The sequence below is a fragment of the Equus asinus genome, chromosome 24, assembly GCF_041296235.1.
Source record: "Equus asinus isolate D_3611 breed Donkey chromosome 24, EquAss-T2T_v2, whole genome shotgun sequence".
NCBI classification, from domain to species: Eukaryota; Metazoa; Chordata; class Mammalia; order Perissodactyla; family Equidae; genus Equus; species Equus asinus.
Window position 1 is genome coordinate 51,647,958 of NC_091813.1, and position 20,043 is coordinate 51,668,000.

The 20,043-nt window shown below is 39.4% G+C and overlaps 1 protein-coding gene across 5 annotated transcripts in view; it reads right to left on the reverse strand.

Annotated features, from left to right (window-relative positions):
- The window catches only part of ROS1 (ROS proto-oncogene 1, receptor tyrosine kinase), a 103,946-nt gene that overhangs the window by 10,704 nt on the left and 73,199 nt on the right, over nucleotides 1-20,043 (reverse strand). For 3 of the 5 annotated variants that reach the window (XM_014866129.3, XM_070496209.1, XM_070496207.1), the window contains 7 exons: nucleotides 17,556-17,691; nucleotides 16,172-16,334; nucleotides 14,457-14,521; nucleotides 13,280-13,409; nucleotides 7,890-7,987; nucleotides 7,465-7,668; nucleotides 6,050-6,184 (listed from right to left, as the gene is read on the reverse strand). In XM_014866129.3, the coding sequence (XP_014721615.1) occupies nucleotides 6,050-6,184; nucleotides 7,465-7,668; nucleotides 7,890-7,987; nucleotides 13,280-13,409; nucleotides 14,457-14,521; nucleotides 16,172-16,334; nucleotides 17,556-17,691 (931 nt within the window). Of the gene's footprint in view, nucleotides 1-5,246; nucleotides 5,385-6,049; nucleotides 6,185-7,464; nucleotides 7,669-7,889; nucleotides 7,988-11,184; nucleotides 11,376-13,279; nucleotides 13,410-14,456; nucleotides 14,522-16,171; nucleotides 16,335-17,555; nucleotides 17,692-20,043 lie in introns of those variants that run through there. The other 2 variants (XM_070496208.1, XR_011497653.1) reach the window with 2 other exon arrangements.

Genomic DNA, 20,043 nt, shown 5'->3' on the forward strand with positions numbered 1-20,043 from the left:
GCTAGGGATGTGACAGTGTGGCCCCCGTCCTTGTAGAGGATACATATAGTCAATGTAGGAGGGTGACAAAATTTATCACATTACAACCCACATGAGTAGGAAAAAAATGTAGCTCTTTTATATTATCTGTAACTAATTAGGTCTTTCTCAGAGTCCGCACCTAGCATTAACTTCATTTAGTACAATGCAGTTTAAAACCTAGTCCAAGCCAATATTTCAAACAATCCCTTTTAGGTATTTCTCAGTCTTTTCTGGCTTACAACTCAGTCTCTTATTTTTCAGCTAGTCCTACTCCTTCTGTCCTCTTTCGCAAGATGGTTTCAGGATACGTGTTGGGTGGAAGTCTTATGTGACTTATAGTGGCACAGCAAAGGATCCTTTGGAGCCCACTGTGCCATCCAGATCTTTGCTAGTCTCAGAGTGTCCCAGAGTGGCTGGTCTGCTCCATCCTGCAGGCTTCAGCTGCTATCTTTAGTCTATAATCACTTCACCTTTTCTTTTGGCCCTTCCCCACTGGGCTGATGACCCTCCCTTTTCTCTCTCTAGTTGCAGGCTTCTCTGAGACGGCATCATGTCCTATATCTGCTGACAAGGCCCAGGGAACCCATTCCTGCTTCTGTTGCAGGCCCACAGGGTGCTCCTTGGCCAAATCTCTAGTTTCAATAAGATGTTCATACCTTTGGGAAACAAAGGAGGCTTGAAAGCACAAGCTAGACAGTCTCTGTCTGGACCTTCCTCGTGATTCTGGCTCTCCAAGTCAATGTGGGGGTCCCTGCTCAATGATCTCCTTGCCATCCTCTGAAACTGGAGGCAGTTGCTCCATGCCCTTGCTGTTGCCCACATCGAATCTAACTGCAGCCTACAGAGGAGGTTTCAGAACCTAGATATCCAATATCTTCACCCTCCTACCTCTATCTGTCAAGATCTCTTCTTTCAACACTTCTCCAGGGTTTAGAAGGAGTGAGGGTTCTACTCACTTCCTAATTTTTATTAGATTATCTGTACATAGAATTGTATGTTCTAGTTACTCAAACCTGGCATTTAATATACTAACAAGAAGCTAAAGGGTTCTAGATAACTCTTTCTCCTCCAGGCTCGGTTTTCAAGTCTACTGATTTTCTAAAAAAGTCAAGTATCTGCTCTGTTTTTTGACTTTATGAAGCTATAAGGCAGACAGGGGACAGGGAGAGAGAAACGATAAAGATAAATTGGGAAGTATTTTAAATTTTAGTTCTACTATATCAACCAATAAACGTACAGTTACAAATTAAGCTTTTTTAAAAGTACTAAAAAACATGTGACATCTAATAGAGGAGAAACATTTTTGGTAAGTTGCTCACAGAAAGCGCCTCTGCAGAGGTGACATTTAAGCCACAGAACTTTGTAAGAAAATAAGATGTTAGTCATGGGAATAGGGTGGGGACAGGAGTCAGGGAGCAACTAGAAGAGGGGAAAGGCATGTGTAAATTCCTAAATTTGGAAAGAGGTTGGCACATTTTAGAATCTGAAAGAAAGCAGTGTGGCTGAAGAACAGTCACTGAGTGGGAGAGCATGAGAGATGAGGTCAGAGGAGGAAGCGAAATCAGGCAGGTCGCACAGACCAGGCTAGGAGTTGGATCTTATGACACTGCAATGGAAAGCTGTTGAAGGTTTTTAAGCAGGCATGATCTCTACATTTTCAAAGGATTACTCTAGCTGATACACGTGGAGAATGGATTATAGAGGGGCTGCAGAAGCAAGGAAGTTATTAAAGAAGACTAGGTGAGAGATAATGATGGTTTGGACTAAGGTAATGGCCATGGAGCTAGAGCAGGATATATTCGATCACTAGGTGACAATAACCCAGAAATCATTACAGGTGTTATATTTAAAACAGCTACTACCTATTTTAGGAATTACAATGGAATCTGCGTTCCATTATAATGTGGTATCCAAACTCTACTTCCGTCTCTTTCATTTCCTAACAATTCCCTCAAGTCATAGTATTCCATATCAGAGGACTATGGTGAAAACTAATATTGATCTGATGACTTTTCATATGTATTATAAGGAATTTGTATTCTGGATATAGAGTGCCAAACTTGGCTCTATTTCTTAAAAATTAGAGAACCTAATCTTTTACGTATTTCTTTATAACCTGTGGCATTTAGATATAGAGATTATACAAAGATCTCAATAACTGATAATTAGAAGTTGAAATAAAATCTTATAACTGATACTCAATCATGGAATTTAAACCAATAATTAAAGTAGAATCTTGATGAGTAACCTAATGGTTGTTCTAAGAGACAAGAGGAGAAAGGAAAGTATAATTCTCCACAAGAAGCATATCCTTCTGAAAATAAAGTTGTGGTTCAAAGACATTGCCAAAGAAGAGAGAGAATCTCTCAAGAGTTGCCATATTTCAATTATGAAGTTTTTACTTATTTTATTTTACTCTATTTACTCTATTTATATTTTTTATTTACTCTATTTATAGCCTCATTCTATGAAGGACTTCAAGACACTTAACGGAGATTACTTAGAAGAAGAGAAGGAAAGAAAAAGAAGGAAGAAGGAAGGAGAGGAGGAGGGAGGGAGGGGAGAGAAGCCATCCCTAGAGTTGTCACTTAGCCACTCTGTACCTCACCCGCTCATACTACCCTCCAAAAGTTTGGCCTCTTGTTTAATCCACGTAATTTATTTGAGCAAATATTCCTAATTTTGTCATCTATAGAGGCTTTAATTTACTTTGAATCCAGTCATTTTTTAAAATTTTTTAACAGCAAAAACACATGACCTGGTAGCATACAAAACCTTTCTCTCCCAACAACCAAGGGACAAATGAGTACTGAGTTGCCCTAGATTAAGAAAAGAGGAGCTCTATAAAGCAACAGTCATTTAAAAGTAAAGAGTTCAACTTGTGCTCTTAAACAGCACTAAGCTGGCAATGGAATAAAATAAAGAGGCTTTTAAGAATTTAATAATCCTAAAAATGCATTTCTTACATCTTCCAGATAAACTAATAACAACTATACTTTTGGCATAGGAGTCTTTACTTACAAATATGCACTTCTCACAATTCAGCGTCATTCATTAGATACTTGTAGTAAGTTATAGTCACCAATATTCAAGTATATTACTCTAAATAAACGTATAAGTCCTTCGTTTTTTTTAAAATTTACTTGAGCCGGTTGTTCTAGCTCTAAACAGATACACACTTACTATACTTGAAATATCTCATTTAGCTAAGTGTTTGGGTTAGAGTTCTTCCATTCACCATGCCAACACTTTACTCCTCTTTGCCTCCATTTTTTTTTTCAAAATAGCATGAGACTCATTAGCATGTTCATTTTTAGTCTCTATGAGTAAAGTCCTTGAATTCATTAAGCAATTGAAAAGCAACAGATGAAAATTCCATGGCATCTTTCAGTATGAAGGGGAAGAGTTCCTATAGTTTTTCAACAAAGCACGTAAAATACAGATTTTAAGAACTTCCTTACTCATTATACCCAATCCTGAGAGATCCAATTAGCATCTAGGTGTACATATTTTTTAAGAGGTAAAAATAAGATGGTGAATCTCCACGTCTCCCATTGTCGCCTCCTACATTTGAGAGACTCTCCAGTAGTTCCAGTTGCCACTGCAATACATGTGTCAGAGGATCCCGAAGAGCTCTCACTTGAAGGAGATTGCCCTTTGACCCCTCTTCTCCAGAGTGGGGTGGCTGCTGTGCAAACTAAAAACTGAAGAGAATACTGAGAACTGGGCTTTCCACCATGCATCCCAGGCTATGGAAAGAAGGGCAGGAATGCTCTGAACCCCTGCATTCCATTAATAGCTGAGCACAGCGTAGCCATCTGTGGGCTCACCTGACCCAGGGTGCATCCAGGTGCTGAGTATTTAAGCAGTGAATAGAAGGTGCAGCACGGCTCAATGCAGACTTTCAACTCTCTAAGCTGGGCCTGTGATCTCCGAGAACTGCTTCAAATAAAAATCAGTTCCCTCTGTACTTTAAGGAGAGTAGTTAATCTTTATCATGACAACTTAAGGCCATGGCCAGATTGAATGGCATCGCTGAGAGCTCCATTTCCTAGCACAGCTTGTTTTCCTGGTTGGCAATGGATGGTTAACCCTTCCTGGGCTCTGAAAGCACTCGGCACTTGGAGGGCTTGGAGCATTGTTTGGTTTTGAATTACTAAGGTTCAAACGAACTTCAAAACCACCATTGGAAAATTTTGGTTTCAAGGAAACTGTATTTTTATAAAGTTAGAGCAATAACGTATCCAACTGAATAATTATTCAAGACAAAGTTAAATAGAATATTATCTTTCTCCACTTATAGTCAGGAATATATTTCTAGCACTTTCCTAACACTCCTTCCTCTCATCCTTCTAGTTGCATTTTTGGATACCTTGGATAGAGCAAAGTTCAACACACCTACATTTTTCTACTCCACAATGGGGCAATTAATTCCCCACCACGCCCCTCCCTAAACAAAATAAGTGAACACATTGATCAAAATGCATAATTCAGGGATTGATTATGAAAGTGCCTATCCAAAAAAATTGCATAATTGTGATGAGGTACATTACCCGCTACAGGGAAAATATACCAGACAAAATTCAAACAGCATAATAACAATGTTGTGCAATCGAAATTCTGGGGAAAATTTCTGAGTGTTTGACAGACGTGTAAGAGATGCAAAACAGTTATTAGTTTGCTAACTATTTAATAAAATGAATTTCACACCTAGGTATGCTGGAGTTTTTTCCTGAAGCCCTAGATCACAGATTTTCAAATTTTCTGTAATTGCTTACCCCTAACTTACAGAATTTTTTCCAACTCCCTCAAAAGGATCATGAATCATATTTTAAGGCACTGTCACCAAACTTGTTCAGGTGTGTGTATATCTGATCTCTGTGTAAATATCCCAGAGCCTGTAAAAGCTAAATCAGAAACAAGCAGTGATTCAAATCTTCTTCTAGCTGGAAGATTTAAATAATACAGAAACATTCACCAGTAGAGCATCCAACCAAGGTGCCCAGTGCTTAATCATCTTTTGGCTCCAGTCTGAATAACACAGCATAGTCAAGGCAGTGCAACCATGGTGTGTATCCGCATACTGCTAATTCCTTTTGCACTTGTCTGTACCACACAGTTTAGCACTTTATTACATGTTGGCTTGTTATCCAACTGCTCCATGTGTGTGTCTTTTCTTCCAAAATATATTCTGAAATGCTGAAGAGCCATGGCCCTGGGTTAAACACCTCTGTATTCCATACAATCCTTAGCATGGTATCATGCACATAGCAGAGGAGTGGATACTCGTTGATTACATGTTGTTTTAGAAACTTCTTGGGTAAAACACCTCTTGGAAAAAGTTTCAAGACTTGATATTTCTGCTGAGGTTGTTAAAACAAGAAGGTAAGTTAGTACTCAGCAAAATAACTTGGCTTGTTTTTCTTTCATAATTAGATCAAAATCACCTACTCTTCTGAGCATCACAAATTTATTAGAATTCAATAGTGGCCAGGATCAATTTGATAGAGTCACTAATACTTAGTCACTTTGCGTTAAGTTCATAAATAGATAATCTGTACAATTTTCGGTAGTACATGTAATATATCCCAATATCAGCTATATCAACAAAGGCAGTCCAACTTTTAAGCAATATATTCCTATTTAATAGAATCTTTTAATATGCAGATTAAGATATCAGCCAAATCAGATCTTCCAAAATAAAATGAATATGTGTGTATACACACACACACACACACACACAAGGAGCTTTTACTTATTTATTAAAATTCACTTAACCAGGAGTATAAATAGATTTTACTCTTCCAAATTTTGTATCCAAGGTGAAATAGTATGTGTACATCTAAATAAAAAGAAACTATCGTGTACTCAGTAAATTAAGTGCCGCAATTGATTTACAATTTATGTAGAATATATACAAATATATAAATCCCAGTTTTTACTTTAAAATACTGGACCAATGTGGCATAAGATTGCATGTGCACATGTTTTTTGTTTTGGGGGTACTTAGGTTAACATGTTAACTTACAGATCGTCAGGACAGTTTCTCGGCGGCTCCAGTCTCCCTCCTGTTTGCACGTAGTGTAAAACATCAAGGTTAGAGTGAGCTGGATAAGGCTGATGACCAAGAGTTAAAATCTCCCAAATCAGAATCCCGAAAGACCTAAGGATATTAAAGAGTTTGCTTCAGTTATAGTTATTACAAACATAAGATGTATAGTAGTTTCTCCAACATAATCATTCCTGGGGCTAAAGGGGTCTGCTTTGTGATTGGCATTATTGGCAAGAAATGGGAGACATAAAAGCAAGTTGACCACAAGAAAAATAGAACAAGAAACTGCCTACTAGCAACCCTTCAAAGGTGATAGGAAAGCTTAGTGGGGGCATGAACACACACACACACACACACACACACACTTTGCTCCTCCTCCCTGGTTGATCCTGCACTGCAGAGCTCCATGACCTAGGCTTTTATAGCCTCAATATGCAGGCATACCTAGGGGTGAGAAAGAAAGCATTTCACCTTTTTTTCCCCGAGTTTAACTGCTAGTAAACATGGAGAGGGAAGGCATGAATAAAAACTGGCAGCACTTAGGACCAGTTTTATCTCATCCCCAATTTTTCCTAGGGCCAGTGCAGCTTAAAAGTTATTGGACAAATCTTTACATTTTGAGCAGCTCTAATTAGAAGTTTGGGATCAACAAGCGAAAATGAGACATCCTATTCAAATAATAAAGAGAAATCTAAACCTCCTCCATATCCTAATCCTTTTTTTTGTTTTGTTTTTGAGGAAGATTAGCCCTGAGCTAACATCTGCTGCCAATCCTCCTCTTTTTGCTGAGGAAGACTGGCCCTGAGCTCACATCCGTGCCCGTGCCCATCTTCCTCTAGTTTATATGTGGGACACCTGCCACAGCATGGCTTGACAAGTGGTGCGTAGGTCCACACCCGGATCCAAATTGGCGAACCCCAAGCCGCCGAAGCAGAATGTATGAACTTAGCTGCTGCACCACCAGGCTGGCCCCCAATGTCCTAATCTTTTTGAGATCCATGATTTAAAGTCTACTTATAAATTGACGATCAAACATCCCCAAATAGTAGGCATTTGGACACATACTTGAACATCAATTCATAGGTACCCATTCCTATTAATCCTGGTCTTTACACTTTGAAACAGTAATAAAATTACTTGAAGTAAATATCTATTTCAATATACTCGTAAGATAAAGGACGAAAACTGATCGGAGGGAGGGGTGTAAACTGCTGAGACCCAGGAACAGTCCTACTTTGGCCACCAGCTTTCACTTCAGCTTGAGGCAAATCACTTAACCTCTTTGGTCTTCTGTTTTCTCATGTAAAAAACAGAGAAGATCTTTCAAGATCCCTTCTGGCTCAGACATTGTATGGTTCTGCCCACGTTTCTCTGTGCCCTATTAAGCTCACCATACGTCAGACTGAGTAGTGAAGATTCCATCCACTAAACTTTCTGGAGCCATCCACCGAACAGGGAGCAGGCCTTCTCCTCTCTTCCGGTAGTAATCGTTTTTATAGATGTCCCTTGCAAGTCCAAAGTCCCCAATCTTCACTATCCGTGAGGGATTGCTATAGTCCTTCACAGAGACAAGACAATTCCGGGCCGCCAGATCCCTATGGCAGAAGTCATATTTAATAAGAAGAAGAAGAATAAAGTTCCAGAGATCAGACAACTAATAACACTAGTGGGTCTGTGGACAAGAGAGACTTTTTGCAGAAATTATTGCTATTTTGAAGGAATGAAAATGTTTAATTATCTTATATGTTTTACCCAAACTACAGGTGATTACTGTGCCCATAGCCATAAGAACTTTGTATCTTGAATATCACTGTACCTGTGAATGAAGTGCATCTGCTCCAAGTAGACACAGCCTTTTGAAATATCTACACACAGGTCTACAAGGTCAACCAAGGTGAGTAAAGGACCATGAAACTGCAAGAAATGAAAGAAAAATTACAGGCACTAATTTTGCACTGTGTGTGTGTGTGTATTTATATATATATATACATATATATATATATAAAATGAAAGAATTCAAACAAAAAAGAAAAGATCAAAATTTATGTGCTTTCTACCCAAATATAGGTAAATAAGACTGCATTTAGTAAGCAGAGGCAATATAGGATCTTTGTTGGGAAGATCCCAGTACATCAGGGCAGACAGACCAAGATTTGAAACCTAGTTCCACTACTTACTAATTTCATGAACTTGCTCATGTTGTTTAATTCATTAAGCAACTTTCTTATATATAAAGTAGGATTAATAATACTGACTGCATAGATTTGAGATAAGACATGTAATCTGGCTGGTACATAACAGGCACTTAATAAGCAGTGCTTGCTCTCCTAAGTAGTAATAATGATTTAATCAGTGCTAACTAGTTTAATTATTGGCCCAATGTCACACTATAACATCAATAGAGCATTAGCAATACTCTATTTCAAGGTCACGGATTACTCCTCTCATCTGAGAAAGCCGGCACAGACACACAGTTGAGCCTGTACCAGCTGCAATAATTTCTACATGAAAAAAGCCAGTTGAAGTTTTTATCAGGACCATATGGAGAAAATCTGAAGTTGCTGCCCAGAGGCTATCTCCATATTCTATCTGCCCTTTGCCATTTCTCTGCATTTACCCTGATCCAGACCTTTCTCTTCCCTATCTGACGCATCTCAAACTTTCCATGTCTCCAGCCTCCTGAGCTGTCATTATCTCACTTCGTTGTGACGCACTGCCTGGAGAGTCTATTCCAGATTCCTGAGCACAGGCTCCATGGCAGTCCCAGGCTTCACCAGCCTCTCTTTACATCCATTTATTTCCCATGGTTTCTTCTCTCGCAATTTGTGCTTCAGCCACACTGGGCCACCTGCAGTTCCTTACACCTGCTCTGAGTTTCTCAACCTCTCTTCTTTATTCCTGCCATCATTGTTTCCTGGAATGCCCTCCTTATTCTTGATTTCCATCCATGTCCTTTACTGAGTATCTCAAATGATTGCCAACCTTGACATTCCTCGATTCCTCATAGATGAGTATTCTTAAGAGCTGTTCCCTCCACCTCCCTTGACAAGTTCATGTCCCAAAAGTAGGAAGAATCCTGATGTTCTGGAACTTAACATTGTCATGGTCCCACTCAATCACACCTAGATCTGATAACTGGGCTCAACCTTACTCCCAAGAATCAATCCCCTACAGCCCCATTCAGGTCCACTAGACGCCTGTCTCCTGGCCTGTGTCTGAATCTCAGCTGGGTTTCCTGACTGGCTCACCGGTTCCTCTGTGACTGGAACCCTGCTTTGCTCTTGGAAAATCCTACTCTACTAGTGAAGACGCTCTTTGCAGAGAATCCTGCTGCTGAACTTCAGTCTGGTGGCTAGTGCCTGGTTCCCTGCTGACAGGTTTCCAGAATGCTGCCTGCCTGCCTGCCTGGATCTCTAACTATCACTTGCTCCAGATAGCCCCTGTGACAAACTATTGGGACACCTCACCACCCCATGTTGGGCCTCTTTGACTCCAGATGCTGCCCTGGGCTACCACCTGTCATCTTTTGCCAAACCCTCCAGACAGACCTCCTCCCATCTGGGTCTGTCCCCAGTCAAAGCCTTTCACAACTCACATGGGTGTAGTTTCAGAGACTGTTCTAGCTCCCACTTTGGTTGTGTCCCAAACAGAAGACGTCCTCCACAAAGCCTTCCCAGGTCTCCCCATTTGGACATCATCTCTCTCTCCTCCGTGCTTCAGCAGCATATCCTCCAGTCCACTCTAATGGGCCTTCCTAGTCTCTACCTTAAATGAGTTATTTATATGTGACTTACCTCCCTCCCATGCGGCAAGGCCTTTGAAAGCAAGAGCCACATCCTTCACTGTTGTATAATGAACATGCAGCAAAAATTTGATGAATTAAATTGTATCTGGCTATGTATTTGTATTATTTTGATAGGTTGGGTGAGTTGTTTTTTTTTTTTTTTTGCTTTTTCTATGTTAATTCAATCTTAGAATATCAAAACTAAAAGGACCCTGAAAAAGTTTTTGATTCAATATCCCACTTTATGGATGCATAAATTGAGCTCCTAAAAATGAAGTACTAGACTAAGGCTTATGGACCTCGTTGCAGTCAACCCTCATGCATTCAACCCAACAATACAATCTCAGTGAGGGGCTGGCCTGGTGGCATGGTGGTTAAGTTTGTGCTCTACTTCAGTGGCCAAGGGTTCACAGGTTCCAATCCTGGGCACCGACTTAGCACTGCTCATCAAGCCACGCTGTGGTGGCGTCCCACATAAAATAGAGGAAGATTGGCAACAGATGTTAGTTCAAGGCCAATCTTCCTCAGAAAATAAATAAATAATAAATAAAAATTTTAAAAAGTTTATTTTAAGGGCTAACTAGATCCTGGATCCCGCCACCACAGCAGGAGGTTTTCCTCTACAGAAAACACACACATGTGCACACACATACGCACACAAACTGAACCAGAGCAACTCCAAGTTCAAAGATACCAGTCATACTAAAGCGCGGTGCTGAAAACGGAGAAGGGAATTAAATGCACGTCCACATCCTGAGCCTGGAGACCTGCATCCTCCTCCCCCTTCTTGACTCCCTGAACTGAGGCTCGGGCATTTATTGCTCAGGCGGGAGCCCCGCAGATTCCTCTCTGGTGAAACTGGTATATTCCAGGGAAGACATCCAGATGTTGTCATTACGGGACCCTCGATGGAACATCAGGGTCCCACCTGACAGCCAAAAAGCAGCTGCCACAGATACATAGGCTCCAGTCAGTTCTCAGTCCTCACTACTAAATATGAAAACCAGCCACAAGTGACCAGACATTTGAGAAAACTTTCTCACATTAAAAATAAATCGCAGAACAAAGAGGAAAAAGGAAAGCAGGATGGTGAAGAAAGCAAATTAACTCTTTAAAAAACTATAATTAGTATCCTAGGAAAGATAAGATTTTGCAGGTATGGAAAAACCAGAATACTATTTTAAGAGGCAGTCAAAATATAAGAACGAGTTGTGGAAAATTAAAATTTTAAATTCTATTAAAAAATTGAGGAAATCTTCTCGAATTGAGAGCAAAAATACACAGAGTTATTGGGGCCCGCCCAGTGGCACAGTGGTTAAGTTCTCACATTTCACTTTGGTGGTCTAGAGTTCACTGGTTCGGATCCTGGGTGCGGATGTGGCACTGCTTGTCAAGCTATGCTGTGGCAGGCATCCCACATATAAAGTAGAGGAAGACGGGAATGGATGTTAGCTCAGGGCCAATCTTCCTCAGCAAAAAAAAAGGAGGATTGGTGGCAGATGTTAGCTCAGGGCTAATCTTCCTCAAAAAAAAAAAAAAGGAGAGAAAACAATACACTGAGTTGGAAAATAGGAGAAAATAGCTAATAGAACAAAAACATAAAACAAAGTGGTACATTATCCAAATAGGATTTCTAGAACAAGGAAATAGAGGAACAAAGAGTTTTATTTACTATAAGTAAAAAATATGAAAAAAAAAATCCCAAAACTGAAGGGGATGATATTCCAGGCTGAGTATCCAGATGGGTAAAAAGTATCACAGATAAGGAAAAGTTCCTAAAGTTTTCCAAAGGGGTGGGGCAAAAGGTAGGTCACTGATCATGAGTTCTGGAATCAGAATGGCGCGAGACTTCCTAAAGGCAGTTGTAAAAGCTAGAAACAAAGACGTAGTCGATTTATTTTTGAGAAAAAGTGATTTTCAACCTAGAATCCAGCCAAGTTACCAACCAAGTGTGAGGGAAGAATAAAGGACATCTTCTCAAAAAGAGAAATTTTTAAAAAAGGAGATTTTTGCCTCACAGGCATTCTTTCTCTTTTCTAAAATAGAGCAAAGAAGTCATGGAATAAAGGAAACAAACGTCCAAGGTGGAAATTACCAGGGGAACGTGAAGGAAAGCCCTAGGACGACAGCTCTGTAGACAGCCTGGAGGAGAAGCACCGCATTGGCTCCAAGAGGGAAGTATCCAAGAAAAAAATCATTAGGTGCCGGAGTATCTGATATATTTCACCATATTGAAAAAGTGCTACAATTCCATCAGAGTTTAGGAATATAGAAAACTAAGCAAAGGAGGCAAAAAAGAGGCATTTATTGGACTAGCCTTCCCTCGCAAAGAATACACAATCATAGCATTTGAGTAACTTAGCTACAAATAATAATTAAATAGCCATAGTAATGTAAACCTGCAATACTGATTTATCTAAAATTGTGATAACTGTCAGAGGATGGGGGAAGCAAAGTTTCTTTGTGTGGAGAGCTGGTGGGGTTGGGGCTGGTACATGAATAAGTCTGAGAGTTAATTCTTGCCTTTCATAGTAAGCGGTCATCAGATTTCCCCTAAGATCAAAAAATCAATGTGCAGCAGTATAAGCAGAGTATTTAGGAATTTCGATTTTTTAGTTACATAATAGCATACATCGATAGAAATAAAAAACAAATTTTTTAAATCTACAGATTTAGATTTTAGTTCCTTGTTTTGTCTCACGTGTTTCTCATCTGAGATAGAAAGTAAGTTCTCGCAGGTGCTGTCACCTCTGGCCCTCGTTTCACACTCATTCCAGAGTATTTCTGGTGTCCACACTGTGCCAGGCACCGCTCTAGGCACTGGGGAGAGGAGGCAGGATGGACTGGGGCGGCATTTTGTGGGCAGAACCCTAGAGTTGACAGGACTTGTTAGTGTGGGTATAGGAAAAGAGAAAGCAAGGAATCAGATGAATGGAATAGAGGAGGATGTATGAAATCAATCAAGAGTTCTATTTTGGCCAAAATAAGTTTGAGATGCCTATTAAAATCCAAACAGATAAGCCAACTGGATAGGGACATGTAAGTCTGGTACTTAGTAAAGACATAAGGGCTGGAAATATCAGTTTGGGACAGACAGGCATATAGATTAAACACAGAGAAAGCTGTGCCTTTTCCAACTCCACACAACCTCTGTTCCCCAGAAAACATGATTCCGGCAGTGAGGGACCTATTTTCCCATTAAATACTAAAAACAGGCTCAAATAACATGGAGATGCCAGAAATTAGCCCAGGGTTCTAATTGTCCTAATCCAACACGAAGGAAATAGAACAATTCTTTCCACAGAAGTCTTCTGAGATTCTACCATCAGCCACAACTGCCGACTATTCAATTTAAAGAAAATTAATGGGAAATTATAGGGTATTTGCGTTACAAAATCAATGCTAAGGACCCCATTTCCTACCGCCGTCATCCGGGCTTTACGCAAATAGGTGAGAAGGTCTCCTCCTTCCATCAGTTCCAAGATAATGTACTGGGGTTCATTCAGCAGACAAACTCCAAGCTGTCTCAGAATGTTGGGATGATTGAACTTGCTAAAAGGTGGAAAGAGACGGGCAAGATGACATGACAGCGAATGAAGTCCTGGCTGATGATCTTCATGGAACAGAGCAATTCTTCATTTATAGTTTCCTTTGAAACCTCTGATTTTTTTTTCTCTAATAAATGAAACCCTCTTTTTCTAAGTGCTGGGTTGTGGACTTGCCTTACGGAGGTAACATGGCAACCCCTAGTGGCCAACGCATACGGATAGAATAGGGTGAGTTTTCAAATATTTTATGTTTTGGAAAAGAAAGCAATTTTAACTAACAGCCTCCTTCAAAAGATATTTGAAAACATTATGTTTTTGGTCATCACAAGTATGAAATATTATTCTCTCCATTTTAGAGAAACAATTCAGACACGCAGGTTGGGCTACAACTCTTTTCCCAAGATGTCAAAGCAAGTAAGCCCTGATCTAATGATTAGAACCCACAGCTCGGGACTCCATCGACCACTGCCTCACATCCTCCCTTTAAGCTGTCTTTGAGCAGTTTTCACAACCATTAACTGACCCTGACCTTGAAGACAATTTACCAAGACAAGGGATATTTTCGCTGACATCATTGTACTTCAGAGAACACTCCCTTACTTGGTCTACTTGACTCATTATCACACATTTAGAAAAACGTAAGCATGTTTACAGCTAAACAGTTTCAGAACAGCTTCACTTGCAAAACATGCTTCTTATTGAAGGTAAAAGGAAGAAAGACCCTTCGCCTGAGGACCGCCTGCACCCCGGCTCAGGAGACTAGCTTCCAGGCAATACTTGTCACTACAGACCCATTTCCATTTAAACTTCAGCCATGTTTATTTTGGGCATGACCTATTGTCATTTTGAATGTTAAAAATCCATCCATTACATCAAGGTCATCATTTCACAATGTACATAAATATCGAATCTATGATGTACACCTGAAACTAATATGATATTGTATGCCAATTATACTTCAATTTAAAAAAAAAAAATTTAATCCCACCAATCAGATGTAAAAGCTTCCTACTCAAATCAAGGGAAAATTACTTCAGCGCTGCCCTGATACCTCATCAGATGTGCCTCCTTCAGGAATTCAATCTTTTCCTGGTCTGTGGAGCCCTTCTTCAAAGTCTGTGCAACATAAAAACAAGCCAGGAGTCAGTATCACAGGCCTTTCTGTGAGCCCAGGGGTTAATGGAAACAATCTTTGTTTTGTTTTGTCACACCCGCTCTGAAACCTGGAAACGGATAAGGGTGGTGCAAGTGCGTGTGCTCTGTAAACGTAAAAGTTAGCCCGTGTTATTTCTAGTCTTTGAGTAGGAAAACCTGATAGATAAAAGATGTAGTAATATTTACACAAAGCCCCTCCAAAATAGAGAAATTTTAAAAAGAGACCAAATTTGGCATTTGGGCCAATATCTTAATTTTCAGTTTTCTACTCGATATCTGTTGCCCCCTGCTTCCTTGCTCACAATACCCTAATTTCTTTCTTAGAGGCAAGGTGCCCGGTCCCAGACAATTGGTCTAAGCTAATCATGAAAATCATGCTCTGCAGTTCTTCAGCCTCCCTTGCAAATAGGGGTGGTCATGTGACTCAGTTCTGGTCAGTGAGATGTAAGGGAAAAACTGCTGAGGGGGAGAGAAGCTTGTGGAATACTTTTACTTTCCTGAACATATACATCTAACACCATCCACCGCCCTCTTCCTGGCCTGAATGGAGATGTGATGCCTGATTCTTTGGCAACCATCTTGGGACCATGAGGCACACACAGTACAAAGTCAAAAGAATTTCAGATATACTGGGTTCTGACCTGACACAGTACTGCACCAAAGCCAGCAGTCACCTTGCTATAATGAGAAAAATAAACACTTGTTTAAACCAGTTGAGGAGTAAGTTAAAGGACTATTAAATGATATCATTTGGAAATGGAGAGAATCTTGCCAACTTTTCTGGTTGTACAGCCCACCCTCAAAGTAATAAATTTCTAACAAGGAGTGCTCGGGATATTGCTCAATTACATAAAAGACTTATCACCGTTTTATCAAAAGAAAGCTTTACAAAAATAGGAGAGTTTTAGCTTCCCTAAAACTACATTAAATACATCCTGATGAACAATTGTGTAGTACAGGAGTCAGCGAACTACAGCTGAAGACTAATTCCAGCCTGTCACCTATCTCTGTATAGCTTGTAATCTGAAAATAGTTGTTACATTTTTATTTTATTTTTTCCAGCTTTATTGAGGTATAATTGATGTTACATTTTGAAATGGTTGGAAAAAGTAAAATGAAAAGAAGAATAATTCATAACACATGAAAATGACATGAAATTCAAATTCCAGTCTTCATAAGTATAGTTTTACTGGAAGACAACCACACTCATTTGTTTACATATGGACTATGCCTGGTTTCTCACTGCAATGGCGGAGCTGTGTAATTACAGCTGACACCGTATGGCCAGCAAGCCTACAATATTTACTATCTGCCCTAGTACCTAGTTCCCTGAGGATGTGCTTTACAACCCTAGTTCTCTTATAGTATGTTTGAAGGGAAAAACTGTCTGCCAGGCCTTAGCTAATTAGTACCCTTAGCGGTAACTAGTAATTACAGAATTTATGTAGGAAATGGAAAAAAAAAAAACCTGATTTCTATAGCCATGGATAGGTTTCTACCTTATACTACTTCTAAAATGAAGATCCCTCATCTTTTGTAATAGTTGGATCCACGTAAATCCATGTAAATATGCTGACGCAACATGTTGAGGAGTGGAAAGATCCACATTACCTTCACTGCTACTTTCGTCTCTCCACTTCCAGCTCCTAGGATGTCCACGGCAGTCCCCTCATACACCTCTCCAAAGGCCCCACTTCCCAACAAGAGGCGCAGAGTCAGTTTTTCCCGAGGGAAGGCAGGAAGACTTTCAATCTCCTCTTGGGTCGGAAGAGTGCTGGAAAATAACAATGCTTTTGGTCTCCCAAAATGTGTATGGTTTACAAGCTGGTGGTGGTGTTAGTGTTTGAGACAGAAAGAATATGAGAAAGACAAGTCTTATGGCTTTGCAACACTGTAGTGCATTCTATGTGATACAGTGATGTGGAATTTTGCGTTCCTATTTCTTCTCTATTCCATCACCCAGAATATTCCTTCCCTATTTCAAAACCCAGACAGACCATGTCACTTTGCTTTAGCCAGCTTCATTTTGACAGAAACATACCTGTGTGTGCATTGCCTCAAGATTTTTTTGCTGTAACTTGTTTTGTTAAAGTTATCAGTGTCTTCAGGTTACCAATTTGTGTAAAAAGCTATTGCAAACTAGTAGTAAATACATCTGGGTTTATGAGCTAAAAAGCGTTCACACACCTGATCTCTTATGTAAAACAAAATTTACCATGACCTCAAAAATCAACTCCATCTCCATCAGGTTAACTTTTAGAAAGCCAAGCTTCTCACTTGGAACATTAACAGGTAAAAAAATGCATCTGCATTGAAAATGCTTTGAGTTTTTAAAAGAGAATCTTGAAATCAGATGTGCTAAGTAATTTCTCAAGGAAAAGCCACCTCTGAACAGCTAATTTAGATCACTTCTCTTCTTCAAATCCTTCCTTTTTACATTTTGAATTATAAATTTCAAGGCCTATGACAATGTGATTCCTTTTTACATAGACCATATTACAGGGTCTTGTATAAAAAGATATTTAAATATTTTCTTTAATTATTATGACTACAGAAGTTCAAAACTCATCTGTCTTAAAGAGTTTTTGTAGGCAATCACCATACAACTTATGAAAACAGAATAAGATTGACTTAACAGCACATGCGCCAGACCCTTGGAATTCCTCTCTTCCATTTGCCTCCAGTTGACCCAATCATGTTACCATCTACTCTCTTCAACATAGTATTTATCTCCTTGTTTCATTTATTTTTGAATAACATGATAAAATACTGGAAAACAACTAATTTTTGCTTATTTTCCTCAGGATAGGATAACCATATAATTGCCTTCCATCCCAGGTCACATTTGAGAGTAGAGGGGGTGTTATTAATAATTATGCCAGAATAATGGGCATAAGCCAGGACAATCCTGAGCCACACAGGATCCACGGGCACACTCTTTGTAGTTGCCCACTCTTCATCTAGGTGCCCCATAATCATGGCCCCAGTTACGCACTGTATTGCATAGCAGGCATTAGCCAGTCCCACTCCAGCTGCCAGACCTCGCAGCTCTGCCAATTCTTTGTCTTCGTTTATGAGAACTGTTAGCCCTTCCTTGGGAGTTTTTAGCTTCTTCAATCTTCTATGCCAGACTATAAAGAAAAAGGACATAATTTACAAAGTAAAACATTCCTTCCTTTTCCCTTTAGGAAACGTTAACAATGCACGTAAAAAGTTTATATATATAAGAACACTATTGGTGGAATAACAGAACTTGACTGAAACCTATGTCTGTAATAAAAAAACTAATTAATCCAGGTACAAAGCCATATAAAAACATATAACTTATACCACCTCACTTTTCATCTCACGTCTCAGTCACTTAACATATTTCTAATCGCTATTATAAACAAGTTGAAGTCCCTTATATCAGAACTTATTTCTCAAAATCCCCCGTAAACTAGATTCAAAGTAAACCAAAACAAATGTGTGTAATAATTACTAGTGAAACAAATTCATTTGTGAGTCCATGTATGTCCAGGTTACACTCCCCAGTAGACCTAAGGAATGCTTTCGGTATAAGGGCACACTTTCATTAAAAAGTGCAGAGTGTAAGAGTGCATATCCATTGTTGTTCGTATACACGTACTCAAACACACACAAAAAATCATTAGAATGAAACCCACCAAATGTTACAGTGGTCCTCCCTAGTTGGGGAATCATGAGATATTCGTCTTCTTCATACAAGGAATAAAAATTATTTTTATGATCATAAAGATGTGATTTTTTTGAAGATTAAAACACAATTATGTCAATAAGATCACTCATCTATACTAGAATATTGGCTCAGAAGTTAAAAACAGCAAGAATGCTTTGTGAGATTATCATTAAAATTTCAACTTTATTCCACAGGAGTTTCTGTATCCAACAGGTTAGTTTACTCAAGTCAAATTCCATCTGTGGGACCCCACGAGGAAAGATCTTAAGTACCTTTGCTGGCGTAATTTTTCAAACCTGAAAAGCTCTCACTACCCTCTTCATTTTTAAAGGTCCAGCTTAAGGGCCCACATCCTAAGTGACACTGTCTGAGACCTCTGCAACCTCGGCTGATCTCTCATCTCTGAACTTATAAGACCAATTGTGGTTGTCCATTAGCACTTCTATTTACTGTCTTGTACATTTCATATACTATTACCTTTTTCCGTTGTTTAACACATACCTCACGACTTATCTTTACACACAGGTATGTCTTACCTCCCTCCTATAATGGCAAGATCCCGAGGTCAGCAATTGTATTTTGCTGTTTTATATTTTCCTCTGCTCCCAGCATAAGGCTAATGTTACAAATTAGACATGACCACTCACCAAAGCAAAGGCTGTCAATGCTTATTTTTAAAGCCTTGTTTCAACTAAGTATGACAGATGAGAGCCCTCAGCACAATACAAATTTTAAAACAATTGCAACTTTTCACGATTTTAATAACTCAATCTTTCCTCATGCATTCGCACACTCCTACTAATAAAACCACATGCACCGCTGCTAAAAGCAAAGAACCGAATTAGCTTAGCTATACTCAAAAATCCATGAGTTCCAAAGAGAATAAAGACCTTTAAGTCCTGAGAAAGTCAGCTATCCATAGGATGTCTTGAAAGCACAATAGGTTGTCTGAAATTATCTCATGTTCATCCACTAGAGTTACGGGTTTAAACAATGGTGATATACAAGTAGGCTAGCAAAGGTCAGATGAAGTATTCTTCAAGTAATACTCCTTCCCAGTAGGAAAGCAGACAAGCAGTCAAGCCTATATGCCAACTGCCAAATATACTGCAGTCCTATGGGTAATTCTGGAGGGGCTGGCTTAGTGGCAAAACATCAGCTGTGCAATACTTAGACTCTCTGGAACCACAGGTTAAAATCCCATCAGGGTCAGCTGAAATTTTTAGCTTTCCAAGTTAGCTGAAGGAGTTCCAGATAGTATCTGGGTGGAATCTGTGAAAAGAAAACTCAATTCAACTTTCAGTGTGCTCTCTAATAGCTTATGACTCCGATCAGTGTAGGGAAAGAACAAGATTTAGAACACAGTGAAATATTGGCTTTTTTTTATCCTGAGAGGGTTCAGTCTCATGTTTGTAACTTTTCCTTAAACTTTTCCTTCTAACTTTCGCTTATTTATGAAAAAAAGAAGCCACAATTTCCTGAATATGTGCTTGAGTCTTCTTTTCTGGTAAGTATCATGCCTTTCCTGTAATGCTTCAGCATGTCAGGGACTCATTAATAATGATAGGGTGACCATACATCTTATAATCCAAACCAGGGCGCCTTAGGGACCAGAAAAGAGTGCTATTAATGTTTATGCTGAAACGATAGGAAAGAACCAGAATGTATGACCACTATGATAACCCTATAGGCCCAATACTTGACCAACCCTTTTGGGGATGTCACTGTATTTTCTGATCATTAAAGTAAATCTAAAAAAAAGCCCAAAGACTTATAGGATTAACGC